We start from the raw sequence: 23,432 nt of genomic DNA, 5'->3' as shown, positions 1-23,432 counted from the left end.
TAATGGCATGGCTTCCGTCTGGTGAAATGTCATCTCTTCATTTCACGAGAATAGAAGCCGCCCATAAAGAAGTATAGATATAGGCGTACACGCACTCTATACCATCATATGAAAACTGTATTATTTTGTAACAAATATTTTTGTCTCATTGCGTGCTACCCTCCTGAGGGACAAGAGGTCCTCTTAGCTATAGCATACGTAGCCTACTCACTAGGTGTGCTTCTGGGTGCGGGGGTCGTCAGTGGCCCTGAACGTCCGGGAAAGCTCACCGCAGTTGAAAGTGGATGTCGGGGCCCCGATGGCGTGAACCTTGGGGTTTCAGCTGCCCCTGCCGTGTTACTCGGGTCTTCGGGCAGCCGTCCTGACCCACCGGTGTCTTCCCCTTCTTCGTCGCTGTCGAAGTCAAAGCCTTCATCTCTCACTGCGCAGATATTGTTACGCATCGAGTTATATATCGCAATATAAAAAAAAGGCTTTGTTTATCAGGTACTGGCAGTGCGCGGAAAGTACAGCGAGTTTCAAAATCAAAAACTGAAAATTGAAAATTGGTTTTGAGGGAAGGAAATGACGCAGTAACTGTCTCACATATCTCGCCGGACACTCTAACCACGCCGTAAGGGAAGGGATGAAGGAGGGACTGAAAGAAGAAAGGACTCTGCCGCCGTAGTGGAGGTCTCCAGAACAATTTAGACCAGTTGGGGTTCTTTAACGTGCACTGACACCACACAACACGCGGGCGCCTTTTGCGTTTCGCCTGCATTGAAACGCGGCCGCCGTGGTCGGGTTCAGACCCGGGTACTCCGGCTCAGTAGAAGAACACTTTAACCACTGAGCCACCGCGGCGAGTTTTCAAAATGCGACAGCTTATATGTTGTAATTGGAAGTCAGGTGTTCTGCGTGACCCTTGTTCACTAAAGGCTTACGACCCGTTCAGAAGCTCGCACAGACCCGCCGCGGTGGCTCAGTGGTTACGGCGCTCGGCTGCTGGCCCGAAAGACGCGGGTTCGATCCCGGCCGCGGCGGCTGAATTTCGATGGAGGCGAAATTCTAGAGGCCCGTGTACTGTGCGGTGTCAGTGCACGTTAAAGAACCCCAGGTGGTCGAAATTTCCGGAGCCCTTCACTACGGCGTCCCTCATAGCCTGAGTCAAAAAGAAGCTCGCACAGAGTTAGGCGGTAGCCTATTCCGGGGGAAGCAGGGCCCTGTGTGGACACACGGGGTGCTCACGTGAAGTGATGAATGCCAGGATGAGAGCGACGCACATGACGGAACTGACGCCGAGGCAGGCGCAGCACAGGGTCGCGAAGATGTCTAGCGACGACTCGGTGTACCTGTGCCTGGAAACAGTGCCGAGGAGGAAGTTTCCGCCCTGAATGGGTTGGATCATCTTGAAACAACTTTTAGTGGGGCTCTGAAACACCTTCCGAGGAGAGAACATGAACACGCTCAATCACTGCATTGTGTTGTCATGAAAACCTGAGCCAAATAACACACTTCTACACGCAGCAGAGGACCCACAATCACGCGCGAAAGTTGGCGAGCCCTTCCTGGTGATTTTTTCATGCCCGCACCCTCTTCCGTCGCTCGTATTGAAGTTCAGAGATGGCTATTGGTCAGATTCTTTGAGACGTCACCATAACCTGCATTTCGGTAACTTGCATTTCGCGGTTGTAAGCGCGGGATTTTCGCTTTCACAATGTGCTTTGTTCCACTGACGCCGGTTTCTTGCAAGATATAAACCAAAGACGACTTAATCTTACACAACTCTCGAAGACTCGGTCTTTTTCAGTCCTCACTGAATTATTTTGTGCTATTTCCGGTGCGTTTTCGCGGCAAGCAAGCGCTCAGGCACGGTACTTACTCTTCATGCATGGATTCTGAAACGAAAAAAAAAACCGACCATTACATTTTTAGCGTCATAGAGGCAAATCAATTGGTTTGGTCCTCAGTAACTCCTCTCAAGGAACATTAAGCCGTGATTAGTATTTATCTGCTCGTAATTTTGCCTATCATATTCATGATACGTGCAATCTTTCGCAGTACAGAAATTTCCTTCATTCCACTACATTTATTCGATCTTATACCATTCGCTGCCAATCAACCTTGAGGCATCTTTATTTGCACATACAGTAGCACTGAAGTGGTTACATTCCTACAACGAGAGGCAGTGTGCATAGCGATAAAAGGAAAAAATGCTCTGTGCAGTCCCAAGCCAAAGTAATGGACACGTAAGTTAACTGCACTAAAAGGGTACATGGGCTGCAAAGAGACCCAATCGATGCTTAGTGACCATTTTGAGAAAATGTCGACGCTCGCAACAAACAAAGCTAGAAAGACTTGTTGTTAGTGTATGTTATGAGCACTCCTCATAGGCGTACGCTGTGGGGGGGGGGGGGGGGGGGGGGGGGCAGAGTCTCCCCCCCCCCCCCCCACCAAGAAAAAAAAAAGACATGGGAAAGAAGGTGCAAGCTTCGAACCATATTGTTTCCTGCTACCCAGAAGACATGAAATGACGCTACGATGAACGTTTTACTCCCCCCCCCCCCTCCCCTTATGGACAGACCTGTGCACGCCTATGCCGCTTTCATCACATTATAGTGCTGCAAGCAGAGGCCGCTTTGCTGCGGAATCCATGTCACATTACTTTGTCATCCATTCACGCATGCTCTTTCCGATAGACAGGGCTGACGTCACGGCCGGGGCGTCTGCTTTGATATTTATATTCGCCTAACTATCTCGTGTGTTCTCGTTAATGCATGCGCTTGCTGCCTACTCATAGTCTTTTAAAAAAGTAAAAAATTACCGACGATTACGTTACTTCCTAATGCGAAATTTGAGCGCAGCAAATAAGCTGTTTCACCTTTTCGATAGTGAGTCAACCCCAGCTGCGGAGTTGGTTTCAGGGACAACGCCGCCGATGCCGACACAAACAATATGATACCCTCGCTTCCGCAGCGCTAAGAACAAGGTCTAGCCGTGGGAAGGTGGTCACGTATTCGTCGACGTGCCGGGGCCTACGTGAAATAACCGGCGCGTCGGCAACTGAAGAGCACCCTATCCGCCACACAAGAACAGGGGGGGGGGGGGGGGGGACCCTTTCCTCCTCTTTCTGCATGGCGGCGACGGTGTTCTATGCAGTCACGTTATCTTGACTCTCTAGCGGCGTCAGCGGCATCCAGCGGTATCAGTCGGTCGTTATCAGTCGGTCGCTGCTAGCGCTGGGGGGATGAAAGGGGGGCGGAGCTGGTTACGAGGCCGACGCCGACGACGACGCGAAACCCAGGAACGGACGCCAAAGAGCTGCGCTCTAAAATTAGGAGTCACTTTGGCGACTAAAGTGGTGCAAGGCGAAAGCCTTAGTACAGCATTCTGTCACGAATGGGGTTGTGAATGATGAATCAAGTGCTGCCAGCGAATGACGCGTCCATTGGCTGTCTGCGTGTTACTGATGTGTGGTTAACATGTTAAGCTTCGCCTGTAAGAGTGGAACGCGACAGCGTCTTGCAACGCTGCCAGGGAGTCCACAGAACGCCATCGCCAATTCGGCTGTACGCCTTGCTGGACGGTAAATTTATTTTTTGAGGAAAGCAAATGTATCTCTCTCGCATATCTGGGTGGACACCTGCACCTCGCCGTAAGGGAAAGGGGGAAGATGGGAGTGAACGAAGACGCCGTATTAGCTAGACGCGCCTTTGTTCATTCCAAACCATTCAGCTGGCATTATGGAGTGGCTAGCGTGCTCGTATCGCACTCCGGAGACCCTGGTTCGATTCCCCAACTCGACCAATTTCGTTCTCGGTTTTATTGATTTATGCGGTCTAACTAGAAAGGTTAATTAGGCTATTTCATATTTATATTCTTGTATTTCTATCCATCGTGTTCTGTCATTAACCTGTCAATTGTTGGAACTGTCTAGGATGTTCGACACAACGTATATGAAACGAGCAACGTCTTACTGAGTGGGGAAGTGCGTGGTGGTGGAGGGAACGCGGCTTCGTACTTATCTGTTTTTTTTTCAGCAGCGTCTCCTTCCGCGGACGCTGTTGTCGCTGCGGCGCGCGTCTTTCTTTTATTTTCTTCTGACCTCTTCATTCTCCTCTATATTAATTAGGCTAATTGATTAATTAAGCAATTAACTAAACTCAGTCCAACTTAGTTGCAGCATCACTATACGATCCCTTTGATTGGTTGCATGGTTACTAGCCAAAGTACAATTGGCCCCATTTGAAATTCGCGCACTGTGACGTCACGAGCATTTCGACCAATTGAAAAGCGTGACATTGGGGGCGGAGCTGGTTACGAGGCCGACGCCGACGCCGACGACGACGCGAAACCCAGGAACGGACGCCAAAGAGCTGCGCTCTAAAAGTTGGCAGTGGCTTAGCTCTGCTATGCCAGGATTACGTAGCGTGAGCAGTGACGTCACATGGCTCTGCGCCGGTGGCAGCGGCGAGCGCGCGAGGCGAGGCGTGCCAGCTGTGCGCAGTGACGTCACTCGCGCATGCACAGTATGGTCGATAGAGGGAGCACGCGAAACGGCGAGACTGTGACCCATTTAGCTCACGCTACAAAACATGGCATATATTTAGGGCGCTGCAGGTAACCACGACAATGGAAAAGAAAACTTGTTGAAGATAGATTAACATTCAGCTGCGTGAACGTTGGTTCCACAAACCCATTTACTCTGCCGCCTTCTTGGTGATTAGACGAAAGGTACCTTTTCAGAACGGCCTCAAGGGCATGACCTGTTGGATGGAGTTAGTGTTCTTGCTTGATATTGTTAAAAGGTTGCTAGAAGGTGAAAGGGAGCGATTCTTGAAATAAACGTACTGACTCAGAAGTGGGAGACGGCAAAGATAAATTTGTTTGTTAAACGACTTTCTTCGAGCAGAGTTTGCCCATGCGATCTAGGCAATTTGGTGATTCTGCCACTAACGGTATTTCAAGGTTTCACGGAGAGAGCTTACCGTTGACGAAGGCGAACTGGTCGGCTGTAATAAAATTGACAGGTGAAATACAAAGGTGGAATTAAAGCCACAGTATAAAGAAAATGGGAAAAAATATACGCCAATAAAATAGGAGGAAAATTATCTCAGCCTGCTATTCAGAACTAACCTCAGGTCTTCAGATGCCATTGCAGTCTCCCCCAATTTGTTTCTCTGTCCCTGACGCGGTCATACTTTGGAACAATCTCGCTAAATTAAATTAAGCACTTTACGAAATGTAAAAATTCATGTCTTAAACTCAAAGTAACTTTAAGTTAGAGATCAGAGACGAAATGAATACTATCTTCCATAATTGCGAATAGTGCATTGAACCAAAAAGTACATGGACATTGTGCAATCCTGCTATTTTAGTGCTGAGGAGCTCACACCAGTCACTAGCAGTAGTACAAGTAGATGTACGAGAAACATCTAAGGTAGTCCTAAGGGCTATAAATGCTACATATGTCTAGAGGAGTACTTTAGCAATGTTAGGACAGTAAAATAGGTTTCTTGCCACCACAAAGAAAGTGAACACAGGAGGGAAGAGTGTTAGGGTGCCTAGCCAACGTTTCGACAAAACGACTTGTCCTCGTGTGAGCAAAGCGTAATCATTGGCGGAGGCTAAATAGGTCCTTCGCTCCAGGGAGAAAGAAAAATTAGCGAAGCGCAAAACATACTCGTCTCACTTATACTTGGGAATTACGAGGTGGGCGCATGCTTAAGTATCGGCCCTTTAACATGGTATGACTTCAACGAGGGAAGAAATTGCACCACAGTTCTGGCAGTGTTATACTTGATTCAGATATCTTGCGAACGCTTATAAGCAGTTATAGTCATAAGTTTTTGGAAGCCAATAAGAGTACACAAACACAGTTTCGTCGCCATGATTTTAGGCTATCTCGAGTATGATGATGGCGATAATTTTGTTTTCATAGCTGAAGGGCAGCTTGACCAGAGAGTTTCGTAGATGACGCGTTTTCTCCGGCTCGAGGTGGAGTAAAAACCTCTCTAATGAAGAATTTGACTCCAGAGAAGCCGATCACTAGCGAAAAGACAGCCAGTGTCAATTGAAGAACCAAATATATCGGCTGGCCTAGTGAGCGAACACCGCACCATGGAGTCGTATGTGAAACGAATGCTCAAACCAATAAGCCAACGAGGTGATAAAAATGGAGATATTTACTTCAACGCTGCAGTAGATACTCCTGCCTAAACCTGAATGTGGTAATTATATAGTGGGCCATTAAATCTCGTGCAAAGCATCCTGATTACAATAAAATAGATTTCTTTGTGAAACTCGCGTTGGATACAGTAATGGTGGTGAATGTACAGGCATGAGCAAGAATAGAGGCAACACTGTACTGGCAGAAAGCGTTGTAATCGTTTTTACTCTTGAATCATGATACGTATGTATGAAAGAAAATAATTAAAGAACCCACGTACGCGTTTGTAGCTCAAGCTTAGTATGTCGTCACGAAAGGCAAATGACCAAAATGCGCGATAAAGTTATTGTCTCTTACGACGACATGGAAGATTATACTAGTAGCAGGAGCTGACATGAGTTGATAAAGGCTATATAAGAAAAGGTCTCCTCCTGAGTACAGAAGCTCTTGAAACAATTATTTCAGCGTGTATATTAAGAGCGGGAGCTCTTACTCTCCGAGCCGCAATTTTGAAGATCACTGGCATAGCGCTTTGACCCCTAAACCGGAGGTGTGGCATTCCCTCATACCAAGGGATTCGCCGCAGGCGCCGCTCAAGCGAATGACGTGTTAGAAGAGGAGGAGTCACGTGACCTGCGAAGCGGCAAGACCAAGGAGGATATATGCAAATTCTATATATCCTCCTTGGGCAAGACCCACTGCGCCGCTCGCCTCGCCGCCGCTCCGACCTCCGGCGCAGCGGTATCCTTCTAGCCACCATAGCAGCGGGTCTCGCCGCTTCCCAGGTCACGTGACTTCTCCTCTTTTAACCACGTGACTAGCTCGCTCTATATATCGCGCGCAAGCTTCGCTCGCCTAAAGTAGAGTAACTTCGTCGCGCTCCGCGAGCTATAGAGTTTTTTTTTTTTTTTTTCGGCTCTCTCGATTCATAAACAAGTTCATGTCCAGCCTTCCTGGCCACTAGAATTCCTGTAACTCTACTGGCTGGCCACCACCAACTAGCGCCATCTGTCCGCTGCCAGTAGGAAACACCGCGTAATTTAATTGGACTACTTTCAGTTGTAATCAGGAGGAAAAAAATTCAAGGGGGCACTTTGCTCTTCGAAAGTGCGGTGAGGCGAAAGCCTTAAGCGCGCTGTTGCTGCTTGTGTCACTGATGTGTGGTTAAGATGTTAAGCTTCGCCTCTAAGAGTGGAACGCTACAGCATCTTGCAAAGCTGCCAGGGAGTCCAGAGAACGCCATCGCCCGTTCGGCTCTACGCCTTGCTCGTCGGTAAATTGATTTTTAAGGGAAAAAAAGTATCCGTCACGCATATCCTGGTGTACACCTGACCCTCGCCGTAACGGGAAGGGAGGAGCATGGGAATGAACGAAGACACCGTATTCACTACACGCGCTTTTGTTCGTTCCAAATAGGGGTGTGCGAATATCAAATTTTTCGAATACGAATCGAATACGAATACTTGGTTCCGAATATCGAATCGAATATCGAATAATCAAGGACAGACGCATTTAACCACTACAAAACATTTATTTGAGCACCCAAGAACATCACAGCTCAACTATCAGTGATGAAATGAGCACAAACGGTGTGTGTGGCTGCACAAAAAGTATCAGTCTCGAGCATTCTTCTTAGAAGAGTGCAAATATCAGAGAAGATGACTAGTACACAGCATTGATCAAGGCTAGCTTGCCATCAGCACAAAAGCGCGTTGCTACAGCGCGTTGCACAAAACCGGCTGCTCCACGTGGTCAGGAAGAAGTAGTTCCCTTTTAGCTGAAACGACTTCTCCGGCCACAGAAAATGCCCTTTCAATTGGCACTGAACTGGCATGTATAGCGAGATATTTCGTGCACAGCTCTGACTATACCAGCTTCGCTGGTATAGCCACAAAAAAGCTCACCAGCGCAGTCAGCTACTGCACGGCCCAACGTTACGCATTGCTCTGGGCGCCGCAATGTTATGTCTCTGTCGATAGGACTTGCGGACCGAAATGAACGCCGGTGCTCGCAATAGAATATTCGGCTAGATACGAATATTCGCGTCGTCTCGAATATTCGAAACAACACGAATACTTGGATTTCGAATCGAATACGAATACTAAAATTATACTATTCGAATTGTATTCGAAAATTTCGAATATTCGCACACCCCTACTTCCAAACCATCGAGCTGGCATGGCGGAGTGGTTAGCTTGCTCGTCTCGCACTCCGGAGACCCTGGTTCGATTCCCCAACTCGAGCAATTTCCTACTCGGTTTTATTTATTTATAAGGTCTGACAAGAAAGGTTAATTAGGCTAATTCATTAACTATTATTGCTCAATTAGTCATTAATTATCATTCCGATATCATTCGAATGCCATCGATTAAGTATCGATTAACGCGGATACATATGCTGACACGGCTGCTAACGACAGTAAGTGGTATTAAAGGCTTTCGCCTTAATATTGCTGTGAGATGGCGCCGCGAAGATCTTGATACCGAAGGCATACTCATGTTACGCGCTGCAGATTCTGCCACATGAAATGCTTCGTGCGCCCGCATCGGCTAGTTATGCAAAACTTGGAGAATTAATGGGGAGCAACAAGACTTCTAAATTGCCGCAGTAATTCTTGACGTTCAGCACCACGGCCGCCGCAGTAGCTCAGTGGTTATGGCACTCGGCTGCTGACCCGAAAGACGCGGGTTCAATCCCGGCTGCGGCGGCCGAATTTCGATGGAGGCGAAATTCTAGGGGCCCATGTGGTGTGCGATGTCAGTGCACGTTAAAAAACCCAAGGTGGTCGAAATTTCCGGAGCCCTCCACTACGGCGTCCCTCATAGCCTGGGTGCTTTGGGACGTTAAACCCCCATAAACCAAACCAAATCATGCAGCACGGGGGGGGGGGTATAGAAAAGCTGACTAGGCTGAGAAGCAAAACGTATTGCGCGCCCGTTTACTTTGGGTCTACTGTCACAGTCTTTAGGCAATTGGGGACAGCAGCAGAACATGCTGTCAAACTTACGGCCATCGTCCAGATGTAGGTGCACTGCAATAGGTTAATGAAAATAAGCCCCCGTGGTGGCCGTCAAATGGCAACGAGCGCGAAGGCTCTGACGAGCTTGACCATAATAGAACAACGCGGTTCTCTCCATAGGCACTCTGGCAGTGCCAAGGACGTCACCTACAGCAGCTGTGTCTACAGTGCACGCAAGCTTTACTTTCATAAATGTCAGTAATAATACGCGACCCAAGCGGTAATAAAAGATGCACTACGTCCGCCCGCTAGGGACAAATGTGGCGCTGCTTACCACTCTCAAGTAAAGCCCCTTGATGTTGAAATTGAAATTGAAAAGATTTATTTGAGCAGAGCAGTTACAGCACCTGCTGCAGGGGCAGAGGCTAAAGGCTATGGCGCCTGACGAGGCCTCTATCCCTCTGCAGTCGACGGAAGTGCAATACAGTTTGCGCATACCAAAGAAGGTAAGGCACATAATTAAAACAAATGTGCATAAATTATGCCAATATAATCACAACATTACCACAGTATATGGAATGAAATAAATATGTACAATAATATGCAAGGATATTATACAGAGAATTTGTTCAGTACACAATACAATACAATACAATACAATACAATACAATACAATACAATACAATACAATACAATACAATACTTATAACAAAAATAAAGTGAAAAACTATGGTACAAGAGAAGGATATATCCTGTGTATGCATGTCAAAAGTACTCGTCACTCTCCGTACAAAACACCTGTTATTATTAGGACATCTTTAATGTGATTTTTTGAATGTGCTAATACTGGATGTGAAATTCAAGGTAGAGGCGCGGACAAAAGTAAACGGAGCACGCAACTGTCTTCGAATATTTTTCACGCGTCACCTAACTGAAATTTCCAGCAGTGGTACGCGCATGCTGGTAGCGGAGGTTGGTGGGCTTTCCTGTAGACAAACAACACTTCTTCATTACCAATGGAGAAAGTGTGATTGCAATAGCGTGCTCCGTTTACTTATGGCCGCTCCTGTACCTTCAGGTTTATTAAGAATCGAAGCCATTTGGTAAGGAATTGTTTGTTTACCACAATTGCTTCTTGTTTTTGTCATGCGTCTTTTATTGTGTCGGAAAGGATAAGTAGAGTTTTCTTCCCTGTCGCAAATGTGCAGCTTCCGGAGCTCTACGAACTGAAGTAGTTTATAGTAGTATAGCTGGTCGGCCCTCAGCATTTTATATTTTAAGAACTAAGAAGAAGTTCGTAGGAGCTGTTGACGTCCATAATAATTTTCATAACAACGTAATATCTTTTTCTGATATATTAATAAAAATAAATAATATTCAAAGTACAATATTAAGGGTAATATTAAAATTAACGACACTCGCCTCCACTCTCGCGCTTTGCTTCTCGATTCTCCTCGCCCGCCGGCTGTGCGTGCTGCGCACGGCACGCTTTGAAGGCCATCGCGCGCTCGCCGTCCCATTGTGCTCGCTTGTATACGTGACCGCGCCGAAGTTTGCGCTTTTTTTCACGGCCTATTATTCACCACAATCACCAGAAAGTGATTCGACATGCTTGACTTAACCGCGAGCCACATTTATCACCTTCTCGCTTGAACAATGGCAGAGCTAAACGTGAGCGCTTGCGGCATGAACACTCAAAGCCTACTCCATCCTCCTCAATACGGCACAGTTTCTATTAGGACAAAAATAACGTTAGATTTATGTATTCTTCAATATATTTCGGCACAATGACACTGCGCTAAAAGCAGATTTCACTTAGCGCTGCATTTTCGAGAAAATATTGTTTACGACGCTGTTTCTTTGCAATCGAGCAAAGCAAAAATTCCGGTAATACTATCGTACTTCTGAAGGCTTCTCTCGTGAACTGACATCTTTAACTAAATTGGTTTGGTTTATTAGGGTTTAACCTCCCAAAGCAACTCAGGCTATGAGGGACGCCGTAGTGAAGGGCTCAGGAAATTTCGACCACCTGGGGTTCTTTAACGTGCACTGACATCGCATAGTACACGGGCCTCTAGAATTTCTATGGAGGCGAAATTCTAGAGGACCATGTACTGTGGGGTGACTGCACGTTAAAGAACCCCAGGTGGTCGAAATTTCCAGAGCCCTTCTATGGCGTCCCTCATAGCCCGAGTTGCTTTGGGATGTTAAACCCCAATAAACCAAACCAATTTAGTTAAAGATGTCGTTTCACGAGAGAAGTCTCAGAAGCATGACAGTGGCTATGAAAATGCTCTGACATTTTCTTTAACGCGCGGTATCCATTTTTTAGAAAATTTTGGACCGAAACGTTTAAGCTTGGCTCCTCGGAGTGACACACATGCAGCGGCTTTATTGCCTGGCGAATACAAACTTCGCGCCTGCTTGAAAGAGGACAGTTTTATTTTTTAGTTTTTCCCTTAATTTTATTTACTTCTGCGGAGGTGTGCCTGGCCAAGGTAGGCTTAAAATTTCTGGATGATTGCTGGCGCCGAGGAATGCTGAGATTAAGTGCTGCAAATATGATGCTCTCTCGATGACTCATCTAGAATAGTTCCTCGAATGAATTTAAGGAGTGCTTCTAATGCCCATGCTGAATCAATATTCAGCATCGTAAAGCACGATCGGAAACGATGTAGTCATCGTGTGATAGAATCAACTTCACGGAAACAATTCATACTATCTTATAAAGTACGGAGTTGAAGATCTGATGTTAGTTTGAAAACATCATTCACTGTTGTATATCATAACGATTTCCCTCATGACAAATCAAAGCTCGCCCTAAAAAACATCTTTTCTGTGACTCGCTCCTCACGTGACGTCGTAGACCTCGGAATCACGGTAGAGTTGCGCAGTCGCGACGATCGAACAAGCACCTTAATTGGATTAAAGATTAACAATTCCTATCATCCCTAGACAGACGATGGTATGACGTCGTTACAGCTACTAGTACACTAGAGCTCTTGGGCAAACGGGAGATAGACTGCCGTATACGCTACGAAAATCAACATGTTTTCTATTTTGCGCCACATCTGAAGCACGCGTGTTTACAGCAAAGAATTTATATCTACGATGCATCTGTTTTTTCGCGGAAACCCACACCGAGATCCAGAAAGTAAAGCGACTATTCTAGGCTCATTACATGGGCCAACAATCGCGAATAGAACACACAGAGCAGTACCATCGAATGGACAGAATAGCACGTCAAAAGGCACACGATGACTAGCGAATTAAGCAAGATTATTAGCTTCCCGAAGGTCTCTAAAAAAGTTTCAGGTAGACACACTACACTTTCAATACCAAGAAATGTCCAGTACCTAGCGAGGACAGAGTGCTTTGTCGGAACGAAGTCGTTAAGGCCGCTATTGCGGATTCACTTTTTTTCTGCGGCTGACGTCACTTTTTCCTCGAAAAATCGCGCACAGTACGAAGCCATTATCACGCCGGCTTGTGCCCTGCAATGCGCTGCAAACGGGTATAAAGCGAAAAGTAGAGTTCGAATTTGCAGCGCGCAACTCATGAGAGCTCGACATGCAACAGAGGCAGACGGCCTACGCATGGTGGCGAAGAAAAATGACGGCGCATGGCGGCGAAATTCACAGAAATGCGCTACTTCCAATATTAAGGGGCTTTACTCTCAAGCCTAGGTTACACGCAGTATAAGTAACCCCCGAAAGCAGAGGATTGAACAGCCTCTGCCGTAGCTACAGCACCGGAAGAGAAAATCGGAGGTCGTAGTTTCGCCACCTGCGGCATGTGATTGTTTTTTCTTCTGCTGTCTAACAGTGACCTTTCACGATAAAAGGATTTATTAATCTCTCAGTGATCAACCACACAAATTAAAAGATCCACAGAAAAATTCCCCTATGCTCCTTGGTTTCGTTTACTGTTGTCTTCCTTCATATGGCGTAAATGAAAGACAAGGAAATGCCTGTGACACCACTGTAAGTACATAAGCGGCGACGCAATCTTCCCGCCGGAGTTGCAGGTAGTGGGGCGCGCACCACCTGCCATTTGGATCTAGAGATACAAGGTGGGAAAGAAGACTTCGCAGAGTTCTGTTTTGTCGTAACATGAAAGAACATTTCCATTGTCATGCAGATGCTGTCTTTCGAGTCACACTGAGATCCATTTATCTTTTTGGTCAGATTCGGCGTGGGGTGCCCGAAGTTCTTCATTCCTTGCAGAGACCAAGAACATTCGAACCCGCATTTTCACTTCAGGTCGCAGTTTTAACGAATCAGAGTTTCGTTCCAGACAACAGCGGCTAGCATGTAGGCAACCATGTCATACAAAAACATGAAGTTCCCATCCGTTTACGTCTTGCCTACACACAAATACGTGACACTGACACCACTACTGCATCCAAACTGCCGACCACCGCAACTGCACCTACTCGAAGACACACCCCGATCTCATGACCACAGGTTCCCCACTCTCTGCGGCAGCCATCTTCAATTAGCGTTTTCGAGCCATCCTCTCAGTTCACATGTCTCTCCCTGATGACTCAGCACCAAGCCTGCAGCATTCCATTTGGACAGCAGCTTAACGCCCTTATGTTCTTCTCCCAGCGTATTACGACGCCAGATGTCGCACATTTACCCTCACAAAAGTCTCGCGCACAGTTATTGCTATAACATTTTTCAGGCAGTCAGAGACCGGTTTCGTTAGACTTGCTAGAGGGAGAGGCGGGGAAAGAGCCACTGAGTGCATTGCGTGGAGAGTTAAATGCTACGTCTAGAAATGCATACTTACAGCCGGCGTCAAATTGAGATCCTCTTTGTTGCCCTAAATAACAGGGAGAAAAGATCCGGAGGGGATTGTAAGGAAGGAAATTTTTATTTTTGCGTTCTGAAAATATTCAACTTTCGGACGTAAGGATGTTGCTCTCCGTTTACAGAAGTTTTCAGCGCTGCTCTGTTTTCTAAGCCTGTCTCCCATAAACCAGAAAGATGTGGATGTTGTGGGGATTCGTGCTGTCGTGCAGGGTAGCCTCTGCTGTTCCCGTAACTAACACCACACTTCGTATGCTAAATGAGGCGCTGTATAGTTCTAGAAAGTGACAAAAACACCTGACAGGTGTCTAGACGTCTGCCTCGTGTTTTTACAATTTACTCGTGAAAAAGAGACCCCTGTACTCTGAACGAAGTCATCTGCGCGCAGTTTTCTGTTCGTGGGTTTAGAGCTCCACTGGGATGGGAGGGGGTTGTCGCATTAGGAGCCAAAAAAAAAAAAAAAACACTGAAGGCGGGAGAAATGCAGAACATGGAACAATGAAGTGGTCTTTGTAGACCTATTTCCGTAGCTGAGCTCATTATTTCCTGCCTAACATATTTACAGGACGTCGGAAATTTACTTACGCATCGCACCAGTAACGGCTCAGCAGAACACGGCTTCTTCAACTTCTTCTGCTTCCGCCATCAGGCTCGCGCCCAAGGCAGCGAACACCGTTGAAGATAAGTTGCGATGGCATCAATGAATGAAACCTCGTTTTTGAAAAGGATACTTAAGCAGGTACAAAAAAAACCTAAGAAGCCAGTCGCTCACACGCAGCAGTACACAAAAAAAGTGATTGCGAGGCGCCTTTGAAGCCTCGAAGGCGTTTGTTCTGTTGTTGCGCCACCTTTAGGGAAAGAGAAAGGCTACAGAAACAACAGAAACTAAGCTTTGTTTGGTATCGACCACAGGGTTCAAAAGTACATGCGTTTGCATGGGGCGCGGGAGCAGCACCGGTGAAAAGAACTGTTGAAAATTTATCAAGGTACACAAGCGAAGCGTTGTTCTTTCGAAATCCGAAATGCTTCCAAGTGACATTTACCGCCTGGGTTACCATTTGTGCCTTTGCGACACACCGCAGCCAATATTCGCCACTTGTTCTGGACCTCACCTGCTCAAAGCCCAATGGGTACATGGCCTCTGGAAGCAAATGGTCTCGCTGGCAACCGCAAAGTCCTAGGGTGCTTGCCCACAGTGACATGGCTCCGCCTGGACCTCAGCGATTGCGCAAGCAGTTTTTTGTTTATAAAATTTGTTGGTTGTTCGTCCTGAGGCAATATTGAACGTCTAAACTGTAGGAGAGGTGTATTTTAAGCCTGTTTATATACATAAGAGAGGGCTGCTTGAAATGGTGCAACCACAGGGGTAATGCGCTCACTTGCTTTAACGTGCCCTCTTATCCGATGACTGACGCTTCTGTCTCCCAACCCGAATTTCGGCGGATTGATTCACCGCCCCATCATAACACATTTCGCTCCTCATGTATGTTCCTTGCCATCGCTTGAACTTAGAGGCAGCAGGCCAGTGAATAATACTGAAGGGAGATTAAGGATAGCGCGCCGCTCGCGGTGGGAATTAGAGCACCGTGAATAAATTTCAAGTTGAAATCGAGAGGGATAAATTGGCGCAGGCCATGCAACACATGCACTCTATTACAGTGACAGAAGGGAAACAAAACTGTGGCACGTGATGCTAGAGAAGGTCAGGAAATCTGGAAGAGACAGCGTCGCCACGCTTATTGCACTATTACATTATTATCAGTGCATAAATAATGTACTTCGAACAAAAGGTAACGCGGTCTAAGCGCTGCGAACGACGAATGCCCTTCTAAATGTTCTCAATGCCACACCATTGATGTGCTCCCCGTGAAAGCCCTATACTTCAAATTTTTGTATGTGCACCACCACTTCATCCTTATTATCTTCATATGGAGTAGCCTTCCCTTATTGTCCGTTAAGAAGTGTCTCTTCATCCTCCGACGCGTCACGCAAAAGGCGATGGGTAGATGATATGCGACGGAGCAACAGTGATCCCTCTGAGTGCACATAGCCGTACTGTCCCATGGTGTATGCTAATAAGCTATCTAGCGGCATCGAGGGAAAATCGAGGAGCACTAGGCGACAATCTCTTAAACCTTGTCCTCGGTGACGTTGCGACTTCGGATGAAGAACGGGTGCAGACAGGACAACGTAACAACGCTCTGCACTCGCTAGTCATGTTTCAGTCGGAGCATAACGTCCTGCGTGCACAAGCCAGGTCAACCTGGGAAGCCCTGCTGCGGAGCGAGGCCCCTGCTTCACAGCAACAAGCCATCCGCCTGGCGGAAGAAGCCGCGAGGAATCGAGACATCTTCGCCTGCTTCTAATCGCGGAGGTCCCGGCCCCCGTCACCAAGGCCTGCGTGCAGGGGACGGGGTGTAGGGGGCCTCCTTATCTGGCGGAAAATAAAGTTGTTATCATCATCGTCATCACTTGCTAGTCATCATAAGCTCGCTGCGCACTTTTGAGCAACTGTCCTGCCGATGTCTTATGCTGGGACTTAAGCAGTACAGGTAGTCGGCCCATATGGAAACACATTGGCCAAGGCCGGTACTACAAAGGACCAGTGAAACCATTATTTTTCAATTTTGGGCCGACTACCTGTGCTGGGTGGGTGGGGGGATGGCACCAAACAGCTGCTGACGCTTCATATAGATATCATTTATAGCAGCGGCAGTGACGTGCTTGGAAATGACCACTACTTAAAATTTGTGAACACACCACTCTGGCCAGGATTACACATTGCTGCGCTAAACTGCGAGTCCTAAGCTCTATGTGTGTACGTTCCGGGTCAATATGAACACGCCCAGTTTCTGGCCTGCCGAGCAACAGGCTGTAACTTTGTTCCTTGTTTGACGATCCTTTATTATCTAAAAAAAAAAAGCGCTGAAAGGAAATGGTGGCGAAGGAGCCGACTATTAGAATGTGCTTTGTTAAGTCTGCTTGCAGCAGCGCACCGACGCTCAATGCTAAAACCTACGAAGAAGCGACGCGTTATATAAGCGAGGTGACATAATTTCGGTTTCGACATCTATTCGCCGCCACGGACTCAGTGACTAACTTCTGCTCCGTTACTTTGACCTGTGCAAGATCATTCGTCGATTCGGAGTTCTAGACTATGAAGTAATTCTTTACGGAGCGACAGCATCTCGGCGACGCCGGATGCAAACCCTGTGTGAAACAGTGCGCCCTACTTTCATCGTAACGAACGTTACTAACATTGTTTCAGGAAATGTGAGGAAATGAAAAGAATAATTGTCTCACTTTTTCGTGGACACCTCAACCACGCCGTGAGGGAATGGAGGAACGAAAGAAGGAAGAAAGAGACAGACTCCGTATTGCAGGGCTTCGGAGTAATTCGACCACCTGGGGACCTTTAATCTGCACTGACATATCACAGTACACGACTGCCCTTTGTGTTTCTTTTCCATCGAAACGCGGCCGCCGAGGTCGGATTTGAACCGGTGTATCGCGGCTTAGTAGCCGGCTGCTCTAACCACTAACATAACCTAACCTAACCACCGCGGCGGGTGGCGTTGATTGAGGATGACGGAATTCGGGCTACCAAACTGCGCGAGTAATCCGAACACATACCCAACAATCCTGGACAAAAGTAGTTTTCAGCGGGAAACCGTTGATGAACGAAATTTTCTCATACAATGTAGGATTTCACTATAACAATCAATATATCCGCAAATCACCCGACGGCAGTCTGGATTTTTTTTTCTAATAACGTTTTCGCTATCGTAAAAAGCGTCCCCTATGGGTTTTCTATGGCAGTCTTAAAGGGGTTCAGAAACACAATCTTAGTTGACTGTTTTGCCTGTTGATCGCGTACAGTGAGTTACAATAATGCTATTAGCGTCGGCAACACCGCGTATATTCCGTTTTTTTAACATTTTAATGTTTTCCCAAAAACACATTCATGGCTCTGATGGTGTCCCCACACAGTGGCGGGTTTTAGCAGCGGATATGACATCACCTGGCGCGAGCTTGATGATTGACAAACAATAAATATACTGCAAATTGTGTGAATAAATTGCGACACACTTGTTTGTCTTAGATAAAAGCCCTGCAAAGCTAGTAAAATAAAAATACACCACCAGGGGCTCTGGCATGGAAACGACGCTGCCAGTCTCAGCAAGAACGAGTTACAGAGAGCAGGCAACCATGGAGTGCGAACTTCCGCGACGTGCTCTGGCAGGCTGTTTTGATTGGTTGCGCCAGGTGCCGTCATTGGGAGAGTGAAATAGGAGTGGGAAGGCCCGCCAAAATCGAGTTGAGGGCAGCGTTTTGTTTGCTTGTATTTTGAAATTTCTTCATTGAATAACTCCCGTTCCTGTGCATCGATTCCTGTAATTCTTTTTAAGTCAGCATGTGTGCGACATAAAGAATCTACCTGCACTATAGCTGGTATCCACCCAAGCAGTGTTTCGTAGCCCCTTTAATTGTTGGATGCTATCGATGGAAATCCTTTAAAAATGATCTTGCCACATATCAGAAGAGTGCACAGTGACCTTCAATATCTCCGTAGCAGTATGCTATAATTTTCGAATTTTCCAAAATGTAAAGACATGACAGGCAGGCACAGAGACAGCAGAGAACTAGGAAAATAAATGTACCTTAAACATACAGCATTGTCCTCTACTCGCAGCGGACGGGCGACCAGCACTTTTGCCGTGACAACATGGACAATGCGAATATCGGCGTCGAAGCCTGGGAATCCCTTCGTGCGCCATGCACTGTCGAGAAACTTTGTTTTAGCTGTGCTGTTCAAGCAATAATACCCCGCGTATAAAGTCCCATTGTTTTGTCAATGTGACACAAAAAGCTGGCTTCTTAGAGTTGCCGGTTGAACAAATTCTGGAACGAAAATTCCTGAATTTCGGCTCGAAACAGAAAAAAAAAAGAAAAAAGAACATGTTTCACAAGCCGCTGTACGAATAGGTCGGCTAAAATGTCTGCGCACACAGCCGCCTTTTGTTCTCCGTTGCTTCGTACAGATGCGATTCGCCGTAGCTGCGGCGGGTATTGCCTGAGGCAACACACATTGTATAGTTAAGCAAAAATTCATATTTTTGCGAAATAAAGAAAAAGTTAAAGGTGCACTAAAGAAGAATATGAACTCGCCTTTTTAACTCGGGAACTCGATCTACACGTTCGGAGCATCCTTAGAAACTTCGAATTATTGTCCCGTGCGGCCGATTTCCCTAATTTAAATCGGGTTATGCGTCTCGGCTCCCGCCATTTTTTGAACTCACCGCAGACGGTAGGAGGAGTCAACGCGTGGAGTGCCTTTCAGGCAGTCGCGTGGCGGCTCTGCTTTCGGTTTTATTTTGTTTTTGTTTTTTAGGTTTCCGTGAATAAGTAGGTTCAGTAAGATGCTGCAAATTAGGTACACGGAAATAAAAACACGCGTGGACTCTTTGCTTTCGGTGATTGCTACGTACCACACCGCCGATGGCAGAGCGGCAAGCCGACACGTGAGTGGCTGAAAGGCACTACACGCATTAGTTGACTCCTGCTACCGTCGGCGTTAAGTTCAAAAAAAGGCGGGAGCCGGGACGTTTAATCCGGTATAAATTAAAGAAATAAGCAGCACAGGGCAATAATTCGAAGTTTCTAAGAACGCTCGGAACGTGTAGTTCGAGTTCCCGCGGTAAAAAGACGAGTGGACCTTTAAGAAACAAATTTGTCGTGCATACTTAAGATTTTCTTTATTTTTCACTAGGTGAAAATGTAGTAGATGCAGGAGGACGACAACATGCGCTAGGTTTTAAGTGGCCCCTCTGTGGCCCGTAGAAGAGCGTCGTCGACAAATTTCGGGCGCCTTCTGTTCTCATTGCTTCTATGCTAGTTCCGCTTTCCATTAAAAAATTCAATTGGGCAACTTCGTATTTGTTTCCTGGAATCATTTTCTCAACGGTTTAAAAACACAGACACTACATCTACGGCAAACACACAACGGAAAAAAATGTTTTCTTAGCGGTACTTACGCAAGTTCTATATATTCCCCCTGGAATGATGCCTTCGAGTGCGGCAGGCTTTTGTAAATAAACAAAAAAGCAACAGGCCTACAACTGCATGCCCTGGGAAAAGTACTCTATAGACAGTCTATAGGCTTCTTATAGACTCTAATGCCTTTCTCGAGGTATTTCCTTTTGTCGGATGAACGTCTATATACTGTCTATAAGCAAAAGTACTAAAAGTGTATGGTCATAATTCTATAGATAGTCTAAAGACTCTCTATAGACTCTGCTATAGGGTTTGTCTATAGCCAGCAGTCTATAGAATTTATAGACAAAAGACTACGGAGAGTTTATAGACTGTCTAAATAAATTTTTGTAAAGGGCTAGTACTGAAGAGAGAAAATTTCATCAAGAACAGCTAGGAAGCGCACTGCATGACTTCACAGTTCAAGGAAGCTAATTGATTGGATGCCTTCTCTCATGCACGTTCCTATACGTCCTTTCAACTTCATGTACGCCCTCGTAAGGAGGGGTGCAATAAAAATGAACTTCTTGAAGAACTTTCTGAGCAGCTGCAACCTGCAAAGCAAACCCTTGTAAAAAGGGCATTTTGCCAGTTCGGCAGACAGTGGCAAAACTGAAAAGCTGGCCTGTTCTTCGCATACAAAGAAAGAAAAAGCTTTATTGTATAGTCGCGAACAAAGAGCAAAAAATCTCGAGCATTTTTTCCGATTATTCCCCCTAGTTAAACGCAGTGCATTTCACGGAACTGAGAAGTAAACGTATCTTAGGCCCTTTTCGATGTGACAAAGTGCCTTAACCAAATTTTCGGGGAAGACAATTCTCAATGCTAGTACCTGTTGCCCGAACAGCGCCTTCCAAGATTAGCCGCAACAAAAGCCTGTTTTCCTTAAGAATAGCTATTGTGATTCCGTCTCACGAAAACTATAGAAATGAGATTAGGGTAAATTTGCAGCGCCTATATGATGTAGCTATCCCATTGTGTATGTACCCGACCAAAAAAACACGTGCGAAATCCGCGACAAGGAACAACAATGGCGCATTTAACAAGCAAATAACGCATCCCTTCCACTAATAGCTTCAAGAATAACGGGACGAACACTCAATTTCCAGGATGGAGAGAGAAAAAAGTGTGTTATTGTTCTGATTTGCAGAAATGTTAACTTTGCAGTGATGTTGGCATAAAGAAAAAACAGAAAAATTTATCCGCTAAACAAGGCAATTCTGAAAGTATTTCTTCAACAATAACAAAGAATGCCTTCCAGTGTAGCTGGTGCTTCAGCGAACACTTTCTGAAATTTTCTAAAATTGTTTTGGGGATAGTATTACCATGGCTTTTTGGGGATAGTATTACCAGTGTTAGCGGACACCAGAAAACAAGTGAACCGTCTTAAGTAGTAAGCTTGTTCACGAATTTTTAATAATCAACTTTTTAACTAGTAGAGCTAGGTGCATAGCAACAATTAGAGATTTGTAGACGGTCGTTAGTAATAGCCATATCAGTTTTTAAAATTTAGAAAATGCAATTGCCCTTGCCGCTCTGGCTGGACAAAATTTGGCTGCATCATGCGAAAAGATGTGCGCTTTCGAAAGCACGCAGGCAACGCATTTACTCTAGTGCACGTAACTAGTCGAAAAAGCCAAAATTTGTGATCGCGCTTTCAAAATTCTAAAAACTGACGTGTCTATTACTGATGAGCGGTTAGAAACTTAGCTCTAATTGCAACTACATGCCTAACTCTGCTAGTTAAAAAGTTAATCATTAAAAATTCGTTAAGCTACTACTTAAGACCATTCATATGTTTTTTTTTGTCCGCTAACACAGGTAATACAATGCAGAAAAAGCCATATCCTTACCCAAAGAGCCTATTTTAGTAAATTTCAGAAAGTGCTCGCTGAAACACCCGGCACACTGGACGGCATTCTTTGTTATCGTTGAGATACTTGCATAATTGCCTTGTTTAGCAGATACATTTTTTGATTTTTTCTTTCAGCCAACACTGGGGCAAAGTTTGCATATTTGCAAATCAGAACAATAGCACACGCCTTTTCCTCCCTCCATCCTGGAAGTTGAGAGGTCGTCTCGATATTCCTAAAGGTAATCGTGGAACACCGATCCCTTGGGGGTGCCTCTGTTGGCCAGCCCAATAGTGGAAGATTGAATAGATTTTAGCTAGACTATAGACTATAGCTATAATGGACTAGAGCTGCCAATCATCCGGATGACGTCATCAGTGGTATAACGATTCCTTGTGTGCCGAGCCACGATGGCAGCAGTCAAGTGCGGCATCCTGGACCAAGGATCGACCACGGCGCCCAGTGACCCGTAAGGGTCAAGGGCACTTGAAATTTATTAACAATAAAATTTTTTCCATCCATCCTTCCATACGCCGTAACCAAAAATCACTGAATTCATGGCCGTCAAATGGGCGCGAAAAGGCTCTCGCCTCGTGCACTTCAGATCGTCAAAGTGCCCCCCACACCTCCTAATTTTTTTCACCTTCCATTGCATGTATCGCCTATTCAAGCACACATAGACGCGTTTAAATTCAGTTTTTTTCGGTGTGTTATCGAAAGTTGGAATTCTTTACCCGGTGATGTACGCTCGCTGGAATCAAACTTAATTTTCGTTATTGTTACAAATCTGTAATTAGTCTGTTGAGTTATTCTGTACTTCAATGTTGTTGACTGTTGATTATGTCACCCCTCCCTTTCTTTCTTCTTTCTAACACTCCTGCAATAGTCCCATCGGAGCCGTAGTGTATGTAAATAAATAAATAAATAAAGAAGTAAATAGATAAATAAATAAATATTGTAATGGGAACGACCGGCATCCGTTCACGCTGTGCGACGAAGAGGTGAACGAAGTGCTGTGCTGGTTCCGGAGTGACTACAAAAATTGCAATAGCAACCGGTGCCTCTCAGTGCAACGAAAAGGCAGGGGTGGGAATTTTCTGTCCGAGTTTAGACTGGTCCTTTTCGCTGCGCCTTCCGGATTTCACCCCTATTTTCCAAGCTGAGTTTCTGGCAGTAGTTCTTGCTCTGCGCAAGCTTGATCCTTCTAATTCTGCAGTGGCAGTCATTACCGATTCTTTATCTTTGTGTTCGTCCCTCGCATCGCGTGTTGACTGTCCCACTTTAAGCACTTTTTTATCGCTACTTCCTTCGCATTTGAGCCTTGTTCACTTGATATGGGTACCTGGCCACAGCAGCGTGACTGTAAATGAGATAATCTGAACGAACAAACGTAGCGTTTAAAACAGGACACAGAAAGATGAGGACAGGACGGGGCTACAACTTACAACTGAATGAAATCGATAAACGAAAGACACATCCCTTCTCGAGCAAAGACACGCATGCGCAAACTTGAAAGAATGACAAAACTGTGATAAACTAGAAAAAACCGGTAAAAGAAAAAGAAAAAGAGATGAAAAGGCGTGGAATAGCCACCGGTCATGAAACTGTTTACAAACATTAAGTGC

At 45.9% G+C, this 23,432-nt stretch overlaps 1 protein-coding gene across 1 annotated transcript in view; it reads right to left on the bottom strand.

Moving 5' to 3' along the window:
- Positions 1 to 23,432, bottom strand: part of LOC149348699 (uncharacterized) — a 54,441-nt gene that overhangs the window by 17,580 nt on the left and 13,429 nt on the right. Inside the window, exons 2-3 of the mRNA XM_089541829.1 lie at positions 1,228 to 1,337; positions 212 to 421 (exon numbers count right to left, since the gene is read on the bottom strand). Of these exons, the coding sequence (XP_089397955.1) occupies positions 212 to 421; positions 1,228 to 1,337 (320 nt within the window). The remainder of the gene's footprint in view (positions 1 to 211; positions 422 to 1,227; positions 1,338 to 23,432) is intronic.

This window comes from Amblyomma mixtum, chromosome 4 (assembly GCF_055824585.1).
Source record: "Amblyomma mixtum isolate Tamu chromosome 4, ASM5582458v1, whole genome shotgun sequence".
NCBI classification, from domain to species: domain Eukaryota; kingdom Metazoa; phylum Arthropoda; class Arachnida; order Ixodida; family Ixodidae; genus Amblyomma; species Amblyomma mixtum.
The sequence above is the reverse complement of the archived record's forward strand: the minus strand, read 5'-3'. Positions and strand labels throughout refer to the sequence as shown.